Source organism: Phyllostomus hastatus, unplaced genomic scaffold, assembly GCF_019186645.2.
Source record: "Phyllostomus hastatus isolate PE091 unplaced genomic scaffold, TTU_PhHast_1.1 phas_contig_147, whole genome shotgun sequence".
Classification (NCBI taxonomy): domain Eukaryota; kingdom Metazoa; phylum Chordata; class Mammalia; order Chiroptera; family Phyllostomidae; genus Phyllostomus; species Phyllostomus hastatus.
In genome coordinates this window covers 7619550-7646885 of record NW_025333603.1, presented here as the reverse complement: position 1 = coordinate 7646885, position 27336 = coordinate 7619550, and the positions used below count along the sequence as shown (strand labels likewise).

The 27336-nt window shown below is 35.2% G+C and overlaps 1 protein-coding gene across 1 annotated transcript in view; it reads right to left on the bottom strand.

Annotated features, from left to right (window-relative positions):
• FAF1 (Fas associated factor 1) overlaps positions 1-27336 on the bottom strand; it is a 412428-nt gene that overhangs the window by 136667 nt on the left and 248425 nt on the right. The window contains exons 9-12 of the mRNA XM_045857312.1: positions 12774-12869; positions 5932-6058; positions 4889-4952; positions 3848-3929 (exon numbers count right to left, since the gene is read on the bottom strand). Coding sequence (XP_045713268.1) covers positions 3848-3929; positions 4889-4952; positions 5932-6058; positions 12774-12869 — 369 coding nt within the window. The remainder of the gene's footprint in view (positions 1-3847; positions 3930-4888; positions 4953-5931; positions 6059-12773; positions 12870-27336) is intronic.

Genomic DNA, 27336 nt, shown 5'->3' with positions numbered 1-27336 from the left:
TATGAAAAAGGAGATACAAGGCTTGATAAATGAATTACGCAGTACAGCAGTTAGCATGGAAAACTAGTATGGTGGTATGGTATAAACCAATACTTAACTTGTGTTGGACACCTGAGTTCATATTTAGTTTCTACTACTATTTATGTGTCTTTGGGCCATTTAGCTTTTCTGAGCTCCCTCATCCCAACAATATTAATGTTGATATTCTATGTGTATCATTTGGTTGATGACCATAATAAATGTACCTTTTAAGATTTAACTTTGAATAATTCATCTACCATGTGGATTAATTTTACTTAAATTTAGAGTAACAGTAAATAATGCATAAACTGTTGATCTTTAACTTGGAAAAGAGAAATGAGAAAAGGGAAGGAAGATAAGGACAGTTAGGAGTCTAAAGAGGTCAGTGGATTTTGGTAGGAATCTAATACAAAGCAAAACATTTAATTATATGAACCAATAATTTTCATCTGTTGAAACACCAAGGCACTAACTCAGTAAAAGTTCTTTTGTCTATTATATACTATATATTTAAATAAGTATCTTCATTTAATGTTAGAATGTTTATGGCAGTCATAGCACATTTTGCAGTAGCTTTTAAAATGGGATTTAAAACAGGTCTATGCTGACTTTAGGAGCTACAGTATAAGTTACTTCAACTGCTTAACAATCTTCCTGGAAAGCAGAGTCAGATATATCTCAAATACATTCTTATCAAACATTAAATTAAAAAATAAATTATTTTAAAGCTATAACTAGATACTCTTTCAAATGTGTTTATGTCTAATAAGTGATTGTTTAAATATAATAACATGGCCATATAATGAAAGGCTCTATAACCATTAAAAATTCTGTTATAATATTCAGCATTTTACAAAGCATTCTTGCAAAAACAACAGTTCAACCTGAATCCAACAAAGCTTTTAAACCTAATATCCAATTCATAGAAAATATATATAAACAGAAACAATTTAAATAATATCAGGAGGAAACAATCACACAAATCTAGAATTGGAACAATATAAAAGTCATCTAGCTTAATTTTTTCACAAAGCACATGCAATTTAAAAAAGGCAGGGAGGTGGTGCTTGCTTAAAAGAGATTTAAGAAATCTAACAGCCAAATATAATTCATGATTCTTGAGTAGATTGTGGTTCTGAAAAAAACAGTTTTAAAAGATATTAGATGATATTAAGGAATTGCTATTAATTTTGTTACATGTGATAACTGTACTATGATGATGTATGAGAATATCATTATTTTTGTAAAATGCATGCAGATGTTTTTAGGGGTAAAATATGATGTCAATAATATACTTTGAAATGCTTTAGTAAAAAATAATGAATATATAAGGGTATCTTAAATGCTTTTGTGCCGTCTTAAGTTTTAATAATTTCAAACACTTACCTACTATAAACTTAAAAAAATCATCTGAAACTTTATTTATATTTCTTTTACATTTGTTTTTGTGAATTTTCAATAATAAATTGTAAATCTATTTTCTGTTCCAGTTAATGCTTGCCATTTTTAATCAGAGAATAAAACAAAAATTTATCATAAAAATTATTCATCAAATTCCCATGTTTAAATAAGCACAAAAATATAAATAATTAAATTTCAAATACTGCTCTTTTATAAGTGAGTAGCAGTTAAACTTTTGAGGCTGTTAAAGCTTAAAGTGCCTTTAAAACTTTTACATGCCCTGTGTACAGAAGAAGCAAATATGGCAAAATTTTAGTAATTATTAAATCTAGGTAAAGGGAATTTGGGTGTTTATTGTACTATTCTGTTTTACTTTTTCTCTATTAAAATCATTTTAATAAAAAGTTAAAATATAAAATATAATTAAGAAAATAATCATACACTATTAAAAGGTCAAAATAAGCTGTTTTATCAACATTATAACATGACTCAATTTAACATTAAATATGCACAAATATTGATTCCCAGTCAGGGCACATGCCTGGGTTGCAGGCCACAGCCCCCAGCAACCACACATTGATGTTTCTCTCTCTTTCTCCCTCCCTTCCCTCTCTAAAACTGGATGAATAAAATCTTTAAAAAAAAATAAGCACAAATAGAGTTATCAAAAATATAATGAAATTATGGAAAAAACATACATCATAAAGTTAACCATTAATCTGTGGTTAATGGTTAGATAGTATTTTCCATAAATCTGTATTTATGGGAACTATAAACATGTATTTCTTTAAAAATAATGTCTATTTTATATAGATTTAAGAGTTAAAAATAGATGCTTAAAATAGTCTTTATAAGAGTTATTCCACTATTATTAGGGTAAAAAACCAGTTAATATTTCTATTTCTTTCTTTTCTCTTTTTTAGTCCTCACCTGAGGATATGTTTTACTGATTTTAGAGAGAGAGGAAGGGAGAAGGAGAGGGAAGAAGAGATGAGGAGAGGGGGAGAAGGAGAAAGGGAGACAGAGGGAGAGAAAGAGACATCGAGACATCGATGTGAAAGAGAAACATCAATTGGTTGCCTCCCTTATGTGCCCCTACCCAGGGATCCAACCCACAACCTAAGCATGTGCCCTGATGAGGTATCAAACTGGCAACCTCTTGGCTATATGGGGACAACGTTCTAACCAACTGAGCCACCTGGTCAGGGCAATGCTTATTATTTCTTAATCTACTTCATTAAACTGTCAGTAATAGTTCGAAGTTTGTCTTGGAATTCAATTTTATAAACTTGTTTATAATAAATTTTTCTTTAGGTCAGAGTTTAACATAAACTAAAAGCAGAAATTTCAGAGGCATTCCTGTACTCTATTCTCAAAATTATGTGCTCTCTTTAATTCTAACAACTTTCCTTCTACTCCATCACACACTATTCCTTCCTTCATTAAGCATACCGAGTATTTGCTATGTATAAGGATGTAAGGAACACAGTCACTGCTAAAAAGAAAATAAATTCTCAAGAAAATATTTAGAGAAAGAATGAATAATTATAAGCAATATATTAACTGTAATAAGACCAGAGGGTATCATTGAAAAATACTAAAGGAACAGGTGCAGTCAATATAATAGGGAGTATCAGAAAAGTCAGGAAAAGTTAAATCTCAGAGGAAGTGTAGAGTCAACCAGGTAAAGAACAGGATGAAAGGCAGTCCTGACAGTGGGGAAACATGAAAAAAGAGTAAGATGGGAAAATGCAAATGGTACATTATTGCCAGACTTATTAGGTGTGAGGCAGGGAATGGGAAAAGCTGAAGCCATACAAACAGACAGGAGTCAGACACTGAGGTCTTGACTGCTGTGTGAATAGAGTGATCGCACTGAACCTTCTTGTTCAAAATGTGCCTTCTGAAGTCTTGTTATAAACTTCAATCTACTTTATTTCAATATCACAGAGCCCATTTTGAGTTTAAAGAAGAATCTTTTTGTTTTCTAAAGTGACTTTTGGGGGGAAAATATTGCAGTTATTAGATATATACTACTAGATGGAATAATCATTTTGGGAAAAGACCAACGGACAAATCCTTTAGCATGAACCTGTCAATCACATAACAAAAAAAAAACACAAAACCCCAAAACAAAGAACTAGCCTGGTGCCTTCTAAGCATGTCCACTCTTTTTTAGTTCTATACCAAAAACAAAAAAACCACCCTGTTTGATGGCCTTCTACCAATAGCCAGCAGTACCCTATCAAACTACTGCCCCTCTGAAGTGGTCATCGTGGTGATGATTAAGTTGGCAGATGAACCAGAAACAAAATCAAGTCTTCAATTGGAAAAAAAAGGAAAGAAAACATTAAGCACTGTCTCAAGTCTGGCAGTAAAACTATGGGATGCACTTTGTAATCAGAAAAGGTAAGATTGTACTTACATCTCGGGCTTTCACATAGAAGGCCTCTTGAAAAGCAGCTTCTAATGAGCCAATAAAAAATACAGGATGGCAGTCTCCATATCTATAGGAAGAAGAGTGTCTATTAATTAAAATACATCAAATTCACTTCATAGAAACACAAGTCTAACCAATGACTTAAGTAAATTTGGGCTAATGTTACCTATGTACAGATCAAACATTAAAACATTTCTTTAAAGGCTTATAAATGAGCTTCATTAGTTTCTTCTATTCTTGGCCTATACTGATACAATGGAACACTGGAATTTTATGTACATGTGGCAAATGTATTTAACAAGTGCCACAAAACCATGCCATTTATAAGTGGTAATTCCTCTTTACCCACTTTCATAAGATTTTCCTAGCTCCTGTGGCTTTAACTTTGCATTTTAGTTCATTTATTCTGGAAGTCCAACAGTGAGGGAAAAAATGGTATCCTGCAAAGTTTCCAAATTATAGTACTATATTTAGAAAATAGAACTAAAATGAAACGTCATTTACATGAAAATTTGGGGTTCAATATTTAAATTCTCTTTACTTAAACACCTTAGGAGACTCTCAAATTCATACCAAACATGCTATATTAGACTACTAAAAGAAATGCTGAATGGTTGCAAACCAAAAATTGAAAGAAAAATTCACTTACATTTTAAATTACCTTTTAAAGTAATATTATTATAAAGCATATTTTATTTATCCTAGGCTATACTAAAAAGTAGTATTTTATAACCCACCCTTTGGGAATACAATCAACATAATAAACTAGTGATCATTTTATTATGCTTCAATGAAGAAAGATACAGAGATAAGACAAATACATCTCTGAAGTGACATAAATGGTTAACCAGTTATCTGGCATTGAATACTACATGTTTCACTATCAGGACTATATAAATAGATAAATTGTATCCTTTAAATACTTTAAGAAAAAATTTAAAACAATCTATGACTAAAATTGCTCCAGAAAAATCACAATGACATTAAAATAACATCAATTTTATATAGTTAATGTCCTAACCCTACCTTGAAGAAAACTCTGCTGTAAATTGTAATAAGGCATCTCCTTCATTTTCTGCGTTTTCTGGCACTAAAAAACAAACAAAAGAAAAAACAAAAACAAAAAAAAACAAAACAAATAGACACAAAAAACAAACCACATAACATCTACTCCCACATATAAGAAATATATTTAATCAATAAAGAGGAAATAAAATTAAATTTTAGCTTCTGTGATATATATGAGGAGACATTTTAACTTGATATACATTAGAAGATTTCATCAAATCTTAAAAAAGAAAGTTAAAAAAATTCCAAGCTCATAAATTTTGGAAAAACAACTGACACAATTCTGCTAATAAGCATTTAAAATGTGCCAAGCATCAATCAGGATTTCAGTGTTTTCCTGAAATGATATCTTGTTATTAAATTATATAGAAAGAATCTCAATTTATTTTAAAAACCTATTAATTAGGAAAATAGTCAATTTAATGCAAACATCTATTTCTGCCCCCAGGAGTTCTCTAATTCAGAGTAAATAAGCCATTTGAGGACTTATTTTAATGGTGGTTTTGCATATAGCAATCACTTATGATTTTACAGTATTCATCTTGTATGGTGGAAGTGAGGGAGACAGTACATGTAGTTTATTTTTTTTCCCTTCCAAAGATGGGTACCAATGAATGGAAAAGTAGCAATATTACTACTCTTAAAATTGATGCGTCCAATAAGTGTGGGGAAAGAACTATAGTCACAGAAAGTCCAGCTATTTATCAGCCTCTAGGTTTAAGGTAAAGAAACATATTCAGAGCTACCTACACATGTGAAACAAGTTACATTCCCTTGCCTTTTTAATGAACTTTACCAAAGCATAGGGAATCATTGGGCTTAATAAAATCAAAACTCAAGAGGCAACAGGCTCTAGTTCTAATGAATAATGCCTACTTGCTATATTTTATCTTTCCAAACCTGAAAGTCTGTAAGAAGCTTTCAAGTTTACTACTCTTCATAAATTTCTGCAATAGAAGGGAGAATTATAATGCTAGACCCAAAGAGCTATTAATACTCACTCATTGGAGATTTTCTCAGGGCAGATGATGCCATGCCGAATACTTCTCCATCATCCACCCCAAATTCAGGAGCATCTTCAAAGTCATCTCCATCACTATCACTAACCATATGAACATCGGTGCTTTGCTATTTAAAGAAAGTCTTGATTAGTTTCATATTGACTTTAGGAAATCACATTTCAAAATATAAGTTATGTAATCACATTTAACATTATAAAAGTTTTATTAAATAAGAAGCCATTTGCTAGAGCTAAGCTTAGTATTTTTCAGTTTAAGGCTTACATATATTTCTAAACTTGCTGTGATATCCCTAGACTAAAGGTTGGACACTGAGGGAAAATAAAGGATGCTTATAAACGTAATGAAGACAAGGAGTTTTGTCTGTTTCATCCCTAGCCTCTGGTAGCACAATTAGGTGCTCAATAAATACCTGCTAAATAAATGAAGCAATAGGTGCAATTGGAGACAGCAGAGACAAAGTAAGCCATATGAGACTTTTAGAAAGCTCATACTAATCTATATTTGTAAGGTAAGGCAGGAGTAGCATTTTTCAACTTGGTACTTCCTTACTGCAATGGTTCTCAAATTTTTCAATAATGAAATATGGCACACTATCCTCAGTGTTACCTAAAGATAATATAAAAATACACTATATATGAAAGCTCTTTGCAAACTACAGGCTATTAGATGTAATAATGATGCCTTAATTAAATAAACATCTATTGAGAATGTACTACATGGGGGGCACTGATAAACAAGCTCGACTTACTTTGTTTTCAGCAACATTAGTTGAGCTTTAAAGTATTATAATTAAAAGCAGCTTCAAAATATGAACTAGGCTGGTGATCTCTAGGTTAGGATAGAATTTCCTATCCTAGGGCTAAAAATACTGAGTCCTGGCCACATGGCTCAGTTAGTTGGAACATCCTTCTGTGAACTGAAAGGCTGCTGGTTAGATTCAGTCAGGGCATGTTCCTAAGTTGGGGGCACTTATGGGAGGTAACTGCTTGATGTCTTTTTCTCTTCCCCCACCCCTTCTCTCTCTAAAACCAATCAATCAATCAATCAATCAATAAAAAACCAAACCAAAACAAAACAAAACACCATACTGAGACTTCAAATATTCGAACTGAGTTGTGACTACTAACAAATATTAATGCCTTGGATAAAAACAATGTCCCAGCAAGGTATCTGGCTAAATGCCTGTCTGTACTATGCTCAACAAATAAAATCTATGGAGTTACTTAATAAATACAATTTCTATCTTTTAAAATATAGAGTGCTATATACTCAAGTTATAAAAATGGGGAAACTATTTCAATTCATCCTTCAGTTGATGCAGAACAGCCTAACTTAGAGATAAATATTTGCCAAAAAAAAGCATTAAGAGAAACTTAGAAACAAAGACTCATAAAACTTAGAGGGGATGTCAGAGTTCAGCCAGTTACATAATCAGATTTTAAAGCCAGAAGGGATTTTAAAGATTTCTCATCAATGATTTTCAAACTTTTCACAGGGTTACCTACTTCCCCCACCCCAAGCAAAACCTTATGGAAAATTAAAATACATAAAATATATGAAAAGTAAGGCCATTCTGATGCTGGGAGAGGACAATGGGGACCCTAATGCTCTTGGGGCTTGGTCTTTTCTTCCTCAGATCCCTCTGACAGCTGGGGCAACTCAGATGGCTCTCAGGATACCATGAAACAATTTTAAAAACTAACAACTAGTGAGTCTAACAGCTCCAAGTGAGGATGCCAAGATTTGTACTCCATTCCACTCAGTAGGCTTACCTTTCTTCCTTGGGAATTATCAAGCACCTGTGCCCAGAACTGTAACATTTTCTGTCTTATTTTAAAGAGAGTCCTCCCAATGGTTTGAGTAGAGAAGGTAATGAACACATACTTATCAGATGAATAAAAATGAATGGTTCTTACCCAAGTAGTCTATCTGCTATTCTGACTATATCATTATTTCTCAAGAAAGCCTTGGTTCTACTTGCAATCCTAATCCTACTTCAGTGTTTTGCTTTGTAGAGCACCTCCTCCTGATTTTAGCAATTCAACAGTTTAAATATTTAAAAGACCCTTACCATTTCAAGGCAGTGAGAGAGGCTCCTCCACAAAACAACACATTTACTAAGACCACAACTATGCTTGAATTGGCCTTTGTATTTCAGGCAGGCAAATATCTGAAGCATGAAGTTCCCTAGAAATTTGAGTCTCAGATTTAAACAGGTACAGGCTCAAAACATTAAAGCTACACTACATGTTCCTTTAGGATGCTTACCCAGGTTCACAGGCAAGTGGAAAAAAACAAAGGGCAAGTATGACATCCTTATTAGCAAAGCTATCATCTCAGCCTTCAATTAGTCTTGCCTAATACTCAAGCACTCACCCCTCCCTTTAAGAGGCATCAGGTTAAGAAGCAGGGTTGGAGAACACAGATGAAAAGAAACGGTTGTTGTACATATCATCTCTTTTCCCACCCCCTTTCTTTAGTCCCCCATATCTATCCACCCTCTTTCCCCTAATTCAGTTGTCAATGAAATCACAGCCCCTTTCCATAACAATAGGACTTCACCTCATACTAGGTTGGTGATTTTAATTTTGAGCCTATGTAACACATTATTCATTTTGTCTTCATACACTATAGAGTTCCCAAATCTCTTAAGAGCCCGGAAAGTGAAATCCTACACCAACATCTTCAAAGGGAGGTATCTAAAAAGCCGATTTTGTTGAAAATAAGTATATTTCAAATATGAATTATTGAAGTATCTGCAAGAATGAGCTACTTAATTATGTATAAGGAACTCCCAATCTCTTTGGATTTTCTTATCAGCCATCTAACAGGTTAGGAAAAGCTTTTTCTAAAAAATGAGATAATCTGTTTTTTTCATTAATGTTTGCTGATGAGAATAATCATCTCTTGGTTCAGTCATGGCTGCCCTAAAATTCTTAGAATACAGAAAAGCTATTTATTCAGAATTTTAAAAACAGCTAAAAGAATTTATGATTCTATTTTAGCTATTTATTACATTCATTTATTCCTTTTATCATTTAACAGATATTTATAAACCCCTACTAAGTGCCACACTCCCTGGACCTGTATGAAAGATATAAAGATAATTATAATACCTAGTGATAATCATTATGACAGGTAAGTTCAGAGGAGAGCATTTAATGCACTGGAGGAATTAGGTCAAACTCCCTAGAGAAGATAATAACCAAACTGTCTGAGACAAAAATTTAGTACTCATACATACTTGGCACTAAGGCAAGCTTATAATTGAGGCAGATATTCCTTTCACTAACTACTTACTATGTCAAAACACCAGGTTAAAAGTCAAAGATACAGAGAATGAAACATACTTTCAACCTTCAGGAAATTCCCATTCTAAAGGAAGATATATTTAGTTGCAAATATGTCTTTTTCATTGTGATAAGTAATACAACAAAAGCACAAGCAAAAGCTACAGGAAAATAAAGGAGTTACTCTAGGGCTAGTGAAGAAGACTGTGTAAAGCTTCACATAAGTGTTAAGATTTAACCCATACTTTAAAAAATGATATCAACGTTGTAGAGTTTGGGTAATGGAAACTGGGGAGGGAGTTAAATTCTAGGTAGAGAAAAAACCCAAGCAAGAAACTGGATATTTTAAAACCTCACTAAGAAATCCAGAAAAGCAGACTGAATCATTAACTCTATGCATGGAAGAGAAATGTGGAGTGGCAAGAAGGGCAAAAGGTTTGATGGAATTTGATTGTGACAGTCCTAAACCTGCAAATGGAGGTATTTGGACTCCCCTCTGATAGCAATAGGGAAATCACTACAGGTTTTTAGGCAGAGGACTGTTCAAGGGAATAACTGATGGCTGTGTGTGTACATGTGCGTGTTTGGGGGTGGTGTGGTAGCATATGGCATATTAGACCTGAGGACATGAGATGGGAGACTTATTTCGAAGGTCGAAGTGAAAGGACTTGAGAACTTATATTTGAGCAGTGCCAGTGGGACTTGAACAAAGGGGACAGACTTAAACTATACTTCAGCAAAACTGATGGGAACTATTGCACAATTAGATTTAAGTATCAAAAGAAAAAAATGGAAGAGGTCAATATGATACCAAGATTTGGGTGACTGGGTAGGTAGGGAGGGCTTAGGTCTGGTGAGGGAGGATATTCAGACGAGTTCTCAGAACAAATTTGAGAAAGCTGTAGGATATCCAGGTAAAAACATCTAGTAGGCAGCTGGAAAGAAAATCTTCTTGGGAGAAAGGCCTAGAAAAGATTTAGATTTGGAAGTCATCAGTATAAACAGCTGATATTATAGAAATGAGTAAGATCAATCAGTTAAAAAATAGAAGAAACAAAAGATATAAGTTTACAGAGTATACACATATAATTATATATTACATACATAAATATGTAAACATATATACATATTTCAACTGGCAAAGGAAGAGAAAGTAAGAAATGGAGAGACAGCTGTCAAAAGGTTAGAAAGTCAATCGTTAGAAGCCAAGTAAGAAAATTTCAATGGAGAAAAGAACTGTAAACAGGATCAGTAGAATGAGAATTAAGAAAGAGATAGCTATGGTATTATGACAAGAAAACCACCACAAAGACAGCTGAATTTATAACCGAAAGACTTGGCATTTAATACCATCTTCTGTATGACTTTGAGCAAGTGTCTCTGCATCCCCACTGTAGAATATTACTAATACTGACCCACAGAGGTGGCTGTGAAAATGAAAGAGGTGGCATAGCATGGTATCTTACAAAAACTATTACCTGACCCTACTGGTTAAATTCAATTATAATCACATGGTAGAAAGAAACCAACTTGTAGTGACTTAAGTGAATACAAAATGAAGAAATAGAGTTATCCAGTATAGATCACTCTAAGAAGCCTTGCTATAAAAAAAAAGGAAAGATGAAGCTAAAGCTTGAGGAGGAAAACTGGGTTTGAAGGAATATTGTGTTTTTTTTTTACAGGATGAGAAGATTTGAATATGTTTTTAGGATGAAGAAGCCAATAGAGAGGAGGAGGATAAAAATGCGAGAGATCCCTTACCCCTCCCATCTCGTTGGAGAGGTTAGTGGGGGTAGAATCAAGATAATGGGCACAACATAAACTCTAATAACTCGAAGAGCAAGAAACCTCTCAATTAACAAAGGAGGATAACAAATTTCATGCTGATACAAAAATACTCCATTTGAACACACAAAAAGGAAAAAGTCATAAAAATCTCAATTTATCATCATTTGGAACAGTTTCAGAGGGTAGCAAGTTCCTCAGTGACTAGAGTGAACACTCTGGGCTTGGGCTGACAATGAACATTATCCTGAGAGAGGAGATGGGCTCTGGGGTAAAGACAGTTTTGTACAGAGTGAACCTGCAGTATTCATTCAGGTAGAGATGTTCAGGAGGAACTGGATTACTATTTAGCTTTTCTGCCTATAGTTCAGGAACCAACAGTATGTGGCATTGCACCACAGGCAGATAAGCTAAGTACTTGTCTCATTAAGTTTTAAAAATTGAAATATAGCTTTTTGGCAATCATCTGCATTCAATTTCATTTTTTTTTATTAGGTACAAGTTCCTTTATGGAAAGACTCTGCTTTGTCCACAGCCTTATTCCCAGAAGTTAGACCAGTAGCAGGCACAGAGTAGGTATGCAATCAGAATTTATTGAATGAATACTAAACAAATCTTTTGTCAGTTAAGCCCAAACCTACACATCATTCTTATCTCATCCCTCTCTCTTTTCTCCCACAGATACTATCAGTTACCAGTCCTACTGATAGGGGGAAATAATCATGTCTCTCTCTCAAATCAATAAAAACATATCCTCAGGTGAGGATGAAAACAATTAAAAAATACATAGCAGAGGATAGCTGGAGAGGTCCTGTGGCAATTTTCATAGAGTACCCAAAATATATAGTCAGTTTATATAAATATTTACAACCATATTTTATACAGAATGTAAGTGCACTTGAACTAGCCCAAGCTTTTAAATACTTGTATCATGCTCTAGCCTAAGAAACAATGGTATACATGAACTTGCCCTGTGCTTCTTAGTTCTGATCTCTGTTGCATACACTTTTTAAGTCCTAGTGATAACTTTTCCTAGCACATAATAGGAGCTCAATAAATACCTTTTAAACAGATAAACTATGATGTTCAAATTCGCTTGCCCATTCCCTTATAACAAAAGTCATAGTTGGACAGAGTGCTATTTGTAGCCATGGAAAAGGTACTGCATTTTAATATCATCCAGACCCACGAAGACACACACAGGCACATCACATACACAAACATGTTCAGTATTATCTGGCCCACTTATTTCTCTAGCACCCTATATACATTGCATTTGTTACAATATATCATTATTAGTTTACTAATCTACCACCTTCAACTCTGAGCACTGTGGTATTAGTACACTGTTATTCACTTAGTGTCAAGCACAATGCCTGGCTCATAGAAGATGTGCCAACTCAATGAGTTAAAAGACCTTTGGGATCAATCCTAATAAGTGTACTCAACTATATAGTCAGCAGCAAAGAAAATCCCTTTGCTAATCTGACAGTTCTAAGTAAAAAATCATTTCAGCCAATCCACCCGAATTTCGTCTGATGGAACATGAAACTTTTAGAACAAAAAAGACCATATTAATAATAACCTTGCATGGACACTTTCTACCTTAAAGAATTTACTGAGACTTTATTCACACTACATTAACTTTATCTACTCAATGCTGTGGCAAATAAAAAAGAATAGGAAGCAGGCAGGTGGGTGGAGGATAGGCTTTCTATTCATTGAAAGGCTGGGAAAGAGGCTCACCTCCTCAGACTGCTCCCGGGTCTGTGCAGGTGAGGATCTTCTTCCCACTGTCAGTCGATGGCAGGGATAAGAGAGTCCTGATTCAGCAAGACACATCTGCAAAAAGGCAACATCATCATTAGTAAACACAATGCCATATTTTACAAAAGGATTTTATTTTGGGGATCTTTTTCTTACATTATTATTTCTGAAGCTGCATTTGAACGATCACTTAGTGGCTCAGACATTACATTACCAGGAAGGCTATGAAAATTTGCAATTTTTCCATATACAGATGTTACAATAGCAAAGGCTAGTTATTATTTACTCAACAACAGACAACAAGCCTACAATACAGCTATCATATACTTCTTCTTCCCCCTAACATGTCTGTTACCTTTCTGATTAGTAGAATAATACCTTAGTTTCCTAATTCCCAGGGTAGTACTCTATAAATTTTTTTTGTAGGGTACCTAAAAGAGTGTTTGCTAAAAGCATTTAAAAAATGTTTCCACCTCTATGTCATTTATGCTTTAATCAATATTAATACACAATTTCAGATAATTTTTATAGCTTATGAATCTATAATGTATGTCAAGCACCTAGCACAGTACATATCACACATTCAGTTTACTGTTTTTATTACCATTGTGATCTAAAACACTACCCAAAGAATCTGCCTAGTTTAGACCAAACAAAGGAACACATATTTACTTCTATTAAAGTTTATAGGGGGTCACAAATTAAATAACTATTTTGAAGTTTAAATTAAATTAAATTTGGGCAAATATGAGGAAATGTGAGTGCATGTTACTTTTGTCTACACAGAAGAATTGAAACAATATTAAATAGCCAATAGAGGTGTTTTTGTTGTTCATGACATTAAACATATGTGTATTTAATGTTAACAATTATATAAAGTAAAGTTTCTCATATTATTCTTAGAAATAAAATAGGGTATCCAATAGCACTCTGAAAATATCCATTGGTACTTTTGGGGAGGTGTGAATTAAACTGATATCTGAGGAAACCCAAATATCTGTAAATTCATAGGGAACAGCCAAAGACACAATAGTGGGTTGGTCATAACATTTCAAACATGTATTATAATCAAGTTAATTATCTAAAGACAAATATTAAAATGTCAAATAAATACCCTAGTATTTTCTATCATGTGCTGTCATAAAGATCATACTAACAAAGACAGACATCAATATAAGAGAGAAACATCAATTGGTGTCCTCCTAATGCCCTGACCAGGGATTGAATCTGCAACCTAGGTATGTGTCTGGACTGGGATTCGAACCCCCACACTTTTCATGTATGGAACGATGCTCTAACCAACTGAGCCACCTGGCTAGTGGAAGTGTTGTTATTTTTCATTTAGTCTAATTAGAGGTTTTGTTTCTTTGTTTTTGCATCTACAATGTTTTGGCATTGTATTTTTAAAATGCTAGAAGACCTGATTAATTTTTTTAAAAAAGGAATTGATTCTGTCATTTCTACTGTCACATTCATCAACATAATTGTCATAATTAGTTCAATTTACTTCATTTCAGTACAAATAAAATCAAAACTAACTTGGATAAGAATTACCTTCACAATATTTTTCATTTAAAAAAGTCCTCCACCCCCACCACAAGATCCTCTAGTAATGAAATAATAATGATTGAAAACTTCACTGACAATCAGAAGCAGTGTAGTACAATGGAAAGAGACCTGAGCCAAAAGGCAGAAAAATCTCGGTTCAAATACTGCCTAATCTCCTGATCTTGGGAAAGCCATTTCTCGATTCTAAGCCAGTTCCCTCATTTATGAATTAGGGTGGTAATCCCTGCCCTAACTGCCTCAGTGGATTTTTGAAAAGGTTAAATGCAATAAAGTAAGTGAAAGCTGGCTTTGAAACTATACTAAATAGGCAGAAGAACTGTTATCATTCCGATGATCATTTTTAGGACCTGGAGAAAAGAAATGGTGATTAATTTCCCACTGTGACCATCTTTACAGACAGCTCAGTCACAGGAGGAGCTGGAGGAAAATGCTCACTGAAAGAAAGTACATGGTTCTACAAATGGCTGGCTCTTCATTGGGCTTGTTGCTATAATTATCAACCTTAACCATAGCTACTAATCACTCCTGATAATAACTGGAGAGTGGTTAGCAGTTTCCCCGTGGTCTACAACTGACAAAGCGAGCCTCTGCATCACTATTTCTGATCCTAGTAATCACAATGCACCAGGGAAATTGAAAGGTCAGGAATTTCTGAGTGACTGACTATGTGCCCAGTGTTGACTACATACAAAGCACAGTGTCAGTCCTAACGGATCATATATATCAGTTGGGGAGACAAGAGATGCACACAGGAACAGGTACAGAAAAAGGAATACAAGTTGAGTAAAGAAATACAAGTGAGTAAAGACCGGGTTGTATCTTTTTGAGGCAGTCTCTGTAGGGCTTGGGAGCCCTAGGAAAGGTCAATAGTAACTCAGATGATTTTAAGAATTTAGGGCTAAAATAAAGGTTTACTGGGTCTCATCACCTAAACTTATATAAAAATATGAAGTCAGAAGGATGAAGTTTAAGACTGGCCAAATCATTCAACTGACCAATACCTATGGGCTAAATCACTTGACATTTCTGTTCTTCAGTTTTCTTACTTAGAAAATGCTGTCCTTAATGTACAAAATATGGTAACACGATTTGTTCTATCTCCCTCGGAAAGCTGGTATGAAGATCCAATGAGATCATGTAAATGAAACTAATTGGTTATGTAACCGTAAACCATCGATACTATTATCTGGATCCCTGCCCCCCGCCCCCCCCGCCAAAAAAAAAACACATTAGGGCTGCAGATTTGTTTGACTTTACAGTTGAAGAGAGTTAGCCTTTAAAATTTGTATTTACATACTTTATATTATACATAATTGTAATCTTTCAATCACAAGACTGCTTTAACTTAATACAAACAAAGACTATGACTCATTTTCAAAATCTATTTTGAGGTTTTATTCAGGTTTTTTTTTTTTTGCCATGTTGGATGGTAATTCTTTGACTTTCTGTCATCACACATGCAGAGATTCAAAATAGGTTCACAAATTAAAAATAAAGTTAAGGCAAGATTATTTTATTTTATTATTTAACCTTATACCCTTAAATGCTGCACATTTGGGGGTATAATCTTCTGGATGCTTAAGGATCGGGGAAAGAACTTTCATGCCTAAAATTTCACTGACTGATCCTACAAAGACAGATTCCTACACCATTCAACAATAAAACTAATTTTATTTATATATAACAGGTTCTGTTCAACAGCATAGGAGTTTTTTTACACATATACACACACAATTTTTAGGGTAATTTTAGGTTTACAACAAAAATAGAGGAAAATACAGACATTCTTCTATATCCTTTGCCCCCACATATGCACAGTCTCTTCCATTATCAACATTACTCACCAAAGAGTGCAATTTTTTAACCAAAGATCAACCCGCACTGCCACATTATATTTACTCAAAGTCCATGGTTTACATTAGGATTCACTATTGCTATTTTATATTTTATGTGTTTGAAAAAGGTATAATGGCATTTATCCATTTTTATGGTATCACACAGAGTATTTTCACTGCCTTAAAAATCCTCTGTGTTCTGCCTACTCATCTCTATCTGCCACCACCCCTGATCTTTTCACTGTCTTCCACAGTTTTGCCTTTTTCAGAATGCCATATAGTTGGAATCAAACAACAAGTAGCACTTCTTGAGAGCTCATTTCCTTTTAGTGCTGAATAATATTCCATTTTTTGGATGTACCACAGTTTATTTATTCATTCACCTACTGAAGGACATTTTGGTTGCTTCCAGGTTATGACAATTATGAATAAAGCTTCTACAAACATCTGTATATAGGTTTAAAAAAATAGGCATAAGTTTTCAACTTCTTGGACAAATATTCCAAGGGGTATAATTGCTACATCAATGGTAAGAGTATGTTTAGTTTTGTAAGAAACTGCCAAACTGTCTTCCAAAGTTGTGCACCATTTTGCATTTTCATCAGCAATGAATGAGAGTTCCAGTTGCTCCAAATCTTCACCATCATTTGGTGTTGTCAGTGTTTTAAATTTTAGTCATTCTAATAAATATGTAATGGTATTTCCTTGTTTTAACTTGCATTTTCCTGATGATGCATGACTTATAACATCTTTTCATATCATTACTTGCCATCTGTATGTCTTCTTTAGTGAGGTATCTGTTAAGGTTTTTAACTCATTTTTTAACAGGGTTATTTGTTTTCTTACTGCTGAGTTTTAAGAGTTCTTTATATATTTTAGATAACAGTCCCTTATCAAATGTAACTTTTGTAGACATTTTCTCCCAGTTTGTGACTTGTTTTCTGATACTCTTGAAAGCAAGAACTTTTAAAGTCAGAATTTCCTGAGTAAAAAATTATTTGTTAGCCACTGTTCTATTTTCTCTAATAGTTTGTACCTCAGACCTCAGTTTCTTCCTCCATAAACACATTACCTTTCCTAATAGGCTTTCCATGAACATGGCTTAAAGGAGAATACACTTGTCACAGTGTAGATATTTCATGTTAGTAAATATTCTTAAAATCTGTTGGAAGTTTTTTTGTTTTCTTCTTTTTTAAAATTATATTTTATTGATTATGCTATTACAGTTGTCCCGATTTTTCTCCTTTTGCTTTCTTCCACCCAGCAACCTCCACTCCCTCAGGTAATCCCACACCATTGCTCATGTCCATGGGTACGTGTATAAGTTCTCTGGCTACTCCATTTCCTGTACTGTACTTTACATCCCCATGGCTATTCTGTAACTACCTATTGGTACTTCTTAATCCCGTCACCTCTTCACCTATTCTCCCACACTGCCCTCCCATCTGACAACCATCAAAATGTTCTCTGTATCCATGATTCTGTTTCTGTTCTTCTCTGTGCTTAGTTTGGTTTTTAGATTCAATTATTATAGGTATGTTTTTATTGCCATTTTATAGTTCATAGTTTTGATCCTTTTCTTAAATAAGTCCCCTCAACATTTCATACAATAATGGTTTGGTGATGATGAACTCCTTTAGTTTTTTCTTGTCTAGGTAGCTCTGTATCTGCCCTTCCATTCTAAATGATAGCTTTGCTGGGTAGAGCAATCTTGGCTGTAGGTCCTTGCTTTTCATGACTTGGAGTATTTCTTGCCAATCCCTTGTAGCCTGCAAAGTTTCTTTTGAGAAATCAGCTGATAGTGTTATAGGAACTCCCCTGTAGGTAATTGCTTTTCTCTTGCTGCTTTTAAAGATTCTCTCTTTATCATTAACCTTTGGCATTTTAATTATGATGTTTCTTAGAGTGGACCTCTTTGCACCATCTTGTTTGGGACTCTCTGTGCTTCCTGGACTTGCATGTCTATTTCCTTCATCAGATTAGGGAAGTTTTCTTTCATTATTTTTTCAGATAGATTTCCAATTTCTTGCTCTCTCTTCTCTTTTCTGCACTCCTATGATGTGAATGCTAGAATGCTAGAAATCGTCCCAGAGGCTATTTATATTATCCTCCCCTTTTCTTGGATTCTTTTTTCTTCTTAATGTTCTGATTGGTTGTTTTTTGCTTTGTTATGCTCCAAATCATTGATCTGGGCTTTATCCACTCTAATATTGCTTCCCTGCAAATTGTTCTTTATTTCAATTAGTGTATCCTTCACAGCCATCTCAGATTGCTCTGAAGCTCAGGCAGGGTGGCCCCAGGCAAAACACAAGTGGGGGTTGACCTTGGCCTGCACCACCTGGGAAACCCCAGGGTCTGTAAACCCAGTGGATCACTATAGACCACAATGGAGTGCCACCACCCTGCCTCTGCATAGCTGGTCCTCCATGGAGAGCAGACTTTGATGGTCAGTGGTCACAGCTAATCCTTGCAACTGAATGGCGTGGGTAGAACCCTCTCATTGACCTGGCAACAGCAACCAAGACTCAACTACAAGAGAAGAATGTACTCAATCCACATGAAGGGCGCACCTTATGGAAGGCTGTGGCACTGGACCCTACAGGACACCTACTACATTAGGCACAATACCAAGCCAGGGAGTCATAGCAGCTTAACCTAATATATACAAACAAACACAGGGAGGCTGCCAAAATGAGGAGACAATGAAACACAGCCCAAATCCCAAGTCAAAGAACACATCAAGAACCTAGAAAAAGAACTAAACTAAATGGAGATAAGCAATCTATCAGATGTACTATTTTCTTCTTATACAAAGTATTTAGTATTTTCTTAGAAACATATTAACAATGCCAATGATTCTCGAAGTGTGGTCTATAGACACAGGATTCTTGAGGTCCTTTTAGGGGCACTGTGGTCCACAACCACAATGTCAAAATAAATAATTTTCATAATACTTAAATGTATGACTTTATCATTGTGCTTTTTACACTAATGGTAAAAAAAGCAATGATAGGCAAAACTGCTGGTACCTCACTGCAAATCAAGGTAGTGACATTAAACTATGCTAAAGTCTCCAGTGCCATTTATTCACTTTAAAATGCCCATTTCACTTAAGAATGTCCTTGTTGATTCAGTAAAAATTACTTTTAATGAAACTTCATTCTTACGCACACTTCTTTTAATATTCTATGTGACAAATGGGAACATGCATAAAGCACAATAACTATAATAACTATTGAGGAAAAACACTTACTTCTGAGTTTTGTGTGGAACAAGATACTTTTTTCATGGAACACTAGTATTACTTAAATGACTGGCAGACAAAGACGGTCATCTGGGTTTAGGTATCTGACAGGACTGCCCTCCAAAAATAACAAAGCAAGTCTGTTACTTCAAGGAACAACTCTGACAGTATTAACTGCCAATGACAAAATTTGAGTTTTCAAGTAAAATTTAAAATTTTGGAAAACCATCGGGCATCATGAGCTCATCAGCTTCTGATGTTAAAAGATTTTCTAATGAGGTCAGTGGTGATATTAACAGATGTGATTCTTCGATACCATATAATGAAATATGTTAACATTAGAAAATGTGTGTAACTCAGTGGACTAATACTTTCCAAATCAATGGTGAATGCATAATGTTATAAAATTATGCAAGGATAAAAGATTTATTCCAAGTATGACGCAAACCAATGGATTTTACTGTAACAAAGTACAAAAACATTATATTGGTACAGCTCTAAACCCCACATTGAAACTACTCTTTAGGAAACTGACAGCAGCCAGAGGGGAGGCTGCGGGGGATAGAGGTGGAAAGAGGGAAGGGAGTAGTCAAGGATCATGTATGAGTGGCCCAGGGACACAGACAACAGGGTGGGATTGACTGTGGGAACAGAGGGTGGGCTGGGCAGGGGAGAAGAAGGGGAGAAAGCTGGGACAACTGGAATAGAACAATAAAATATTTAATTAAAAAATGAAGAGAACAATCACTTGTTGAGTTCCAATTTAGTACTAAAGAATACCCACAAATACCCAAAATGCCTACTAAAATATTCTTCTCTTTCCAATTACAAATCTGTGAGGTCAAATTTTCTTCCTATATTTCAACCAAAATAATAGATTGGGGTGGCCAAAAAGTTTTTTTTCTTTTTCTCTAAGATGGTTCTGGTAGTGCTTAATTGTCTTTAACTTCATTCAAAAAGATTTTGTTAGATTTTATTGTGACAGCTGTCATATCAGCATGCATTTAAAAAATCTTAATCAAAATTGGTGAGGTTTTGTGTAGTCATTTTAACACTTTAGATAGAAGAAAATATGTAACATTTCTGGCATATTGTGCTTTATTATTTCAAGAAAGGTAAAAACACAACTGAAATGCAAAAAAAGATTGTGCAGTGTATGGAGAAGGTTCTGTGACTCATCGCATGTGTCAAAAGTGGTTTGCAAAGTTTTGCTGGACATTTCTTGTTGGATGATGTTCTATGGTTGGGTAGACTATCTCGAGTTGATAGCGATCAAACTGAGACATTAACTGAGAACAATCAATGTTATATCATGCAGGAAACAGCTGACATACTCAAGGTATACAAATCAATAAAGTCACTGATGAAAAGGAAAATGTGAGTGTCCCGGGTTCGATTCCCAGCCAGGGTACATGCCTGGGTTGCAGACTATAACCCCCAGCAACCGCACATTGATGTTTCTCTCTCTCTCTGTCTCCCTCCCTTCCCTCTCTAAAAATAAATAAATAAAATCTTAAAAAAAAAAAAAAAAGGAAAGGAAAATGTGTCCTTAGTTTTACAGAAAAAAAATTAAATGGAATTTTTGACCAAATCAATATTGCAACAGGTTGAATGAAGAAGATATCAGAATCTGCCCTGGCTGGTGTGGTACAGTGGACTGAGTGCTGGTCTGGAAACCAAAGGGTCACTGGTTCGATTCCCAGTCAGGGAACATGCCTGGGCTGTGGGCCAGGTCCCTAGTGTGGGGTGTGTGAAAGGCAACCATACACTGATGTTTCTCTCCCTCTCTTTCTTCCTCCCTTCCCCTCTCTCTAAAAATAAGTTTTTTTAAAAAAGAAGATATCAGAATCTGGATGTCTTCTATAAACCCAGACATTAAGGAGATTTGTAGAAGTGTAAAATGTCATTCACTCACTAGTTTTATTTTTTGGAAAATTACTCTTCGTGAAGAAAATGCTATTTATATTATTATGTAATGGATTTACTGTTATCTTAAATAAACACTTTTTTCTCAATGATAATTTTGAACGACAAAATAGATACAATCCATATAAACAAAAGCTCTTTGGAGATCTTTGAGGATATTTTCCCTCAAATTCAAAATTCAAATACAGTTGTGAATTGCTGAAGCTGTATGTACAATGTGTACAGATAAAACCACTTTCATAAACTATGGCAATTATTTGAAACTGAGAAGCCCCAAGATACAGTTTTATGAAGCTTTAGAATCTTCTCAATATTTCCCCCTATGTAATTAAAAGGGTGTATGTTTTCTTTATAAACAAATTAAAATGAAATATTAGGACAATGTACAAAAGACAACTCCTATAAACCATCATAATTAATCATTGGCTATCTCTGACAAGTCATTAGTACAGTATTAAGATTATCCTGATTACAGTTCCTGGAATAACAGCTTTCCACATGCATTAATTACTTAAACCTATCAACTAAGGCTAACATCTTTAACTCTAGGGTTCCCCTATCAATTATAGAAATGGTTTTGACCTTGTGGACCCTCAGAAATTGTCTCTGGGACTAAGTATCCAGTCCATGTTTTGAGAATCACTAAAGTAGATCAATACAGATTTATTTTATTTTATTTTTATGTTTATTTTTTTTTAGAGGGAGAGGCAAAGGGAGGGAGAGAAACATTGATGTGTGAGAGATACATTGATCGGTTGCCTCTCACATGCCCCCAACTGGGGACCTGGCCCTCGACTCAGGCATGTGCCCTGACTAGGAATCAAACTGGAAATCTTTTGGTTAGAAGTCCAGCACTCAGTCCACTAAGCCACACCAGCCAGGGCTATATACAGATTTTTTTAAAACAATATTTTTAATTTAGTGTTTGAGCTTGGGTTCCACCAAAAACCTGAGACAAGGAATTGCATTCAGGAAATTTATCTTGGTAAGTAATTTCTCTGATTAGGAGTTGGGGGACTGAGAAGCAGGGAAAGCCATTGCAGTGGTGTGTTATTGAGTTGATGACTGCTGTGACAATTGGGATGCAGTTTAATTGGGGACCCCAGAGACACCATGTAGAGCAGTGATTTTCAACTTTTCTCATCTCATGGCACACAGAAGCTAATTACTAAAATTCTGAGATACACCAAAATATACATATTTTGCTGATTTGACTAAATTTAGGTATAATTTTGATTCTTTTATACTGAACAGCTATTGTTGCTTTGGATGTTGTCATTTTTTATTTGACAATCTAAGGGAAAAGAGGTAAGTGGCCCTGACTAAATACTCTGGTATGGCATGTTTTAAAAATTCTTATGGCACATAAGAATTTTTGCGGCACACTGGTTGAAAATTGCTGACTTAGAGTATACCATAGAATTGAGTGCCTGAGCCTTGGAAGTGTGAAATATTGATCCACTGGCTTCCATCTTCCAGTGGTCAAGGACTGTTCCATGGAAGGTTAACTCCTTGAACTTCTGGGTTTACTGGTGTACCAGAATACCTGGGGCAGAAAGGAAGACATAAGGTAGAGTTGTGGTAAAACTGTCAGGCTACACCTGGGAACAGCTGGTTGCCACAGCAACTGTGCAAAAGGCAAGCCAAGAAACTGAGACAAAAACCTAAAATATGTCACATCATGTGGGAAAACAAAGTTACAGAATAATGCACACAATAAGATACCATTTGTGCAAACAACAAAAGCACCAAAATATATACAGCACCAGTATATACATTTTTATAAGATAAAAAGAAAAGATAATCCCTAAAGGTGTTTAGAAGGCCCTCTTTGATAATGCTTTCTTTAAAAATATGAGTTAGGTTTTTCATATTCTAGCCAAATTTTAGCCCTTTTCCAAATACATACTTGCAGCCTGTCTTTTTTCCTTACTGCTGATGACAAAGGCTAAGACTTAGTACTGGACTAGAATTTAGGAGACTGAATTATGGGACCTTGGGCCAGTCATCCAGAGCCTTACATACTACGAGGTCTGTTCAGGAGGTATCCAGCCATGTAGTATGAAAAATAGAGACAGTTATTGAAGAAGATGCAAGAAACATTGTACACAGGACAATGACATCTGAATCCCCTTCAAAGTAGGCACCTTGAAACCTCACACAGTTCTCCCAGTTGCCATCAGTTGCCTTGTCGTATTTGTCTGAATCTCATCCATAGTCTGAAATCTCTTCCCCTTTGAAGGTGATTTTAGCTTTGGGAAAAGCCAGAATTCACACAGCGCCAAATATCTGGGCTGCAGAGGGGCTGAGTCACCTGGGTGATTGGAGGTTTCACCAGAAAACTCTGCACGAGATGTGATCCCTGAGCGGGCACATGGTCATGATGAAGCTGCAAAACACCACTTGCCCACAGTAGCAGCATTCTTAATCACCCAAACCGTTTCCATGGAGCAATGTTCAAGCTTAATGCAAAATTTGATGTAGAGTCGTTGCTCAACTCACTCAGTCATTTTGAATGTAGCAGCCACACTGTACACATGCTCACTCAATGATCTCTACCACCCCCACTAACTAGTATAGCAAAGTCATCATTGTTCACACATGCACATTCCAATTCTCTCTCCTTAGCTGCCAGGTTACATAAATGCACAAACCGTCCTCATTATATTTACAATGGCTGGACTTTTTCAAGACAGACTTTGTCATATACTCTTTTGTAAAATATGACAGCAGCCCATATGAATGAGCTCTCGAACCCCTTCCAACTCTAATGGACTGCAATGTTAATACATCACTCAGAAGACTCAGTTCATTCTGTAGAATCCTTGCACTGCATGTGACACACTTGATAACACAACCAAACAATTCTCACACTACAGCTTTACTATTTGTATCTTTTAAAATCAGTTTGGAAAATATAATTCCCTTGTATTTTAAAAAGAACACTCAAAAAACTCTTTTTAAAACCCTATTTCAAGCTTGTAATCATTCTGAAAAGGCACCAGCACAATTCTATCCAGGTCTGGGAATGTTACTGGGCACCAGCATTAGACACAATCATTGTAGTAGAAAGAAGATGGATAGGCAGACAGACACACCTACACTACACACACACAGAAACCACTAAGTGTTGCTCTACTGAGGCATAATTGATCTACAATAAACTATACTTTGAATAAACTATATTTTGAAGAGTATAATATTATAAGTTTTAAACTAATTATACATATATCCATGGAACCACTAGGTAGTTTTCAAAATATTTTAATAATTCCTATTATTGAGATTTTAAGATGTACTGGTATTATGCAAAGTGCTTTATATATGCATTACGCTACTTAATGCTCACAATATCTCTGCCAGATAGATTTTATTACTATTAATCCCCATTTTAAAGATGAGGATACTCAGCCTTACACAGATTAAAAAGCCTGCCTCGCCCTGACCAGTGTTACTCAGTTTTTTGGTAGTCATCCTGCAAAGCAAAAGGTCACCAGTTTGATTCCCAGTCAGGACATGTGCCTGGGTTGCAGTTTTGGTTCCTGGTTGAGGTGCACACAAGAGGCAATTGGTTGGTGTTTCTCTCCCTCTCTTTCTCCCTCCCTTCCCCTCACTGTAAAAAAAAATAAATAAAATGTTAAAAAGAAGCAGCAGCAGCAGCTTGCCTAAGGTCACACAGATACTCAGTAGTTACCCAAAATTCAAACTTTGGCAGTTTTAGTGCAGAGTCATTTAAAAAGCATTCAATCAAACAGCTACTAAGGTCCTACTATATGTTGTTCTATGGTCTGATAAACAGTAATTATTTTCTTAAGATTAATTAAAACAGCTACTCTGTTAGGAACTAAATATTAATTGCTACCATACACAACAATCCTGCCAAATAAAGATGATCATGATTGCATCGATCATAAAACAGCCTTAGAGAGGTAGATTAACATGTCTAAGATCAATCAGCTAGTAAGTGGTGAACCATATTAGACTCCAAAGGCCATGCAGTGTTCCACTACATCAAATGTCTGACTAACACAAAGTCTTTGATGAGTAAAAGGAGCCCTTAAGATGACTGCTAGATCACCTTTTTAAAAGTTTCAGATGCTCACTGTTCAGCTAGACAGATTATTAAGGTCATTTTAAGACAAACTAAGTCATGAGGCTGAAGTTTCATTTACTGCCAACTGGAGTGGAAATCAAAAAAGCTTATTTATTCACAATCCCAATTTTTAAAAAATCACATATGTGCTAGAAAAATCACAGAGCTTTAATTTGCAGCAGGTTGAAGCAAGCTTATTAAGAATGTTAGTTACGAAGTGCATATTCACTTGTCTGGACTAGCCTATTGCCACATTCTTGTAGCAGGGTTAAAGAGCAGTTTAGTCCCCTCATAAAAAAGCACACTATTAAAAAGGAAGTGACTAATAATCTGGAACTAATAAAATATTGTAAGAGATGTGTAGGTCAAGATCAATTATCTACAACACTCCTGTGTAAATAGCTTAAAAACTGTGTCCTCTGCCTGGCCTTGCTATGTCTTAGTCCTCAATTGATTTGGCACCTCCGGTAAGGTTTAATGAAATAAACACCAACAGCAACAAATTCTGAGGCTTTCTGCTGTGTACATAAATATCAATGCCATCATACAAGCAAGCAGAGTTGGATGAAACAAGCAGGCTGCTACAGACAGTTTCAGTTTAGACTCATAAGATTAATATTAGAGTTGGATGGGTCCGAAGAATTCTTCAACTGCTGGTGTCCCGATCAGGAGACCCCATATCTTGAAGCTTTAGCTAAATTAAGTACTGTTGCCCTGCTCCATTCCAAGCTGGTAAATGAGAATCTCCAGAAAGAAGTTTTCAGCAGCCTATCTTAAACTTCTTCTACCAGTAGCCCTGCCATCCTCAACAGATTCCAAATGAAAGGCAGTTTCTCCTCAGTGTCTAGAACCTGAGATGTACAGAGGTAAAGTTGTTTGTCCCAAGTCACACAGCTGCTTAATGATAGCACAAGCATGTTCTCTTAACTCCTAACCTAGGTCTTTCTAGTAAATAACTGTAACTATGTTCTTCAATGATACAGTTTGTTGCAAAATACTAATTACTCTGTTTAATTATCTTAAATTTCTAAAATAAAATTTTTGAAAAAAAAAAAACTTAAAACACTCCTGACTTATTTTTGTTCTTTCTTTTAATCTGCTGGGATGCTTGAAAACAAGGAGAATCACCAGATGCTACTTTTCAACATTATAACTGCCTACCTTCATGCTTCCTTGCAGTGGTCCAACATTATCTTGAGTTCTTTCTATCAAAAAGAGGTTGATCAACACTACAGACCTTTTTTCTTTTTAATCTTCCATTGAATCCCAGCCTCTAAGCCAGATTACACCATAGGGAAATGAAGAGTTGCCCACTGTAATATAATTAACAAAATTTCTAAACATGTTCTTTTAGAAACTAAATATATAGAAAATGACAACATTCTTGGATTTTATTATTCTAGTACATACACTAGACAAGCTCCTAGAGTAATTCAGAATACCAGAGTACTTCTGAAGAGCATTAAGTTATATAAGAAATATAGTCCTATTAGACCAGGCTAATGTTGCCTAATGGCATAGTTTCTCCTACACCCGTTTAGGGTGAGAATGGTCAAGGCAACTTTAAATCAAAGAAGCTATTTTCAGTCGAATCAAGAGTTCTGTTTTAAAGTCAAGTATTTTGCAGAGAGGCCAAATATCTATGCTGTGAATAAAAAATGGCATTTGTTTCTCAGTTCCTGTCTCTACTGCTTTGTCATCTAATTGCTTATGAGCACCTCTTGGTGGAGGGCAGTAGAAGGAAAAGAACATTAAATACATTCTTCTAACACACAAAGCTGGTGAGGGGGAAAAAGTAAATTGAAACGTGCAGATTTCTCTTGACCTTGCCTTTCTATTACTTCATAATTTAGAGCTAGTTACAAAGTAAGTAAT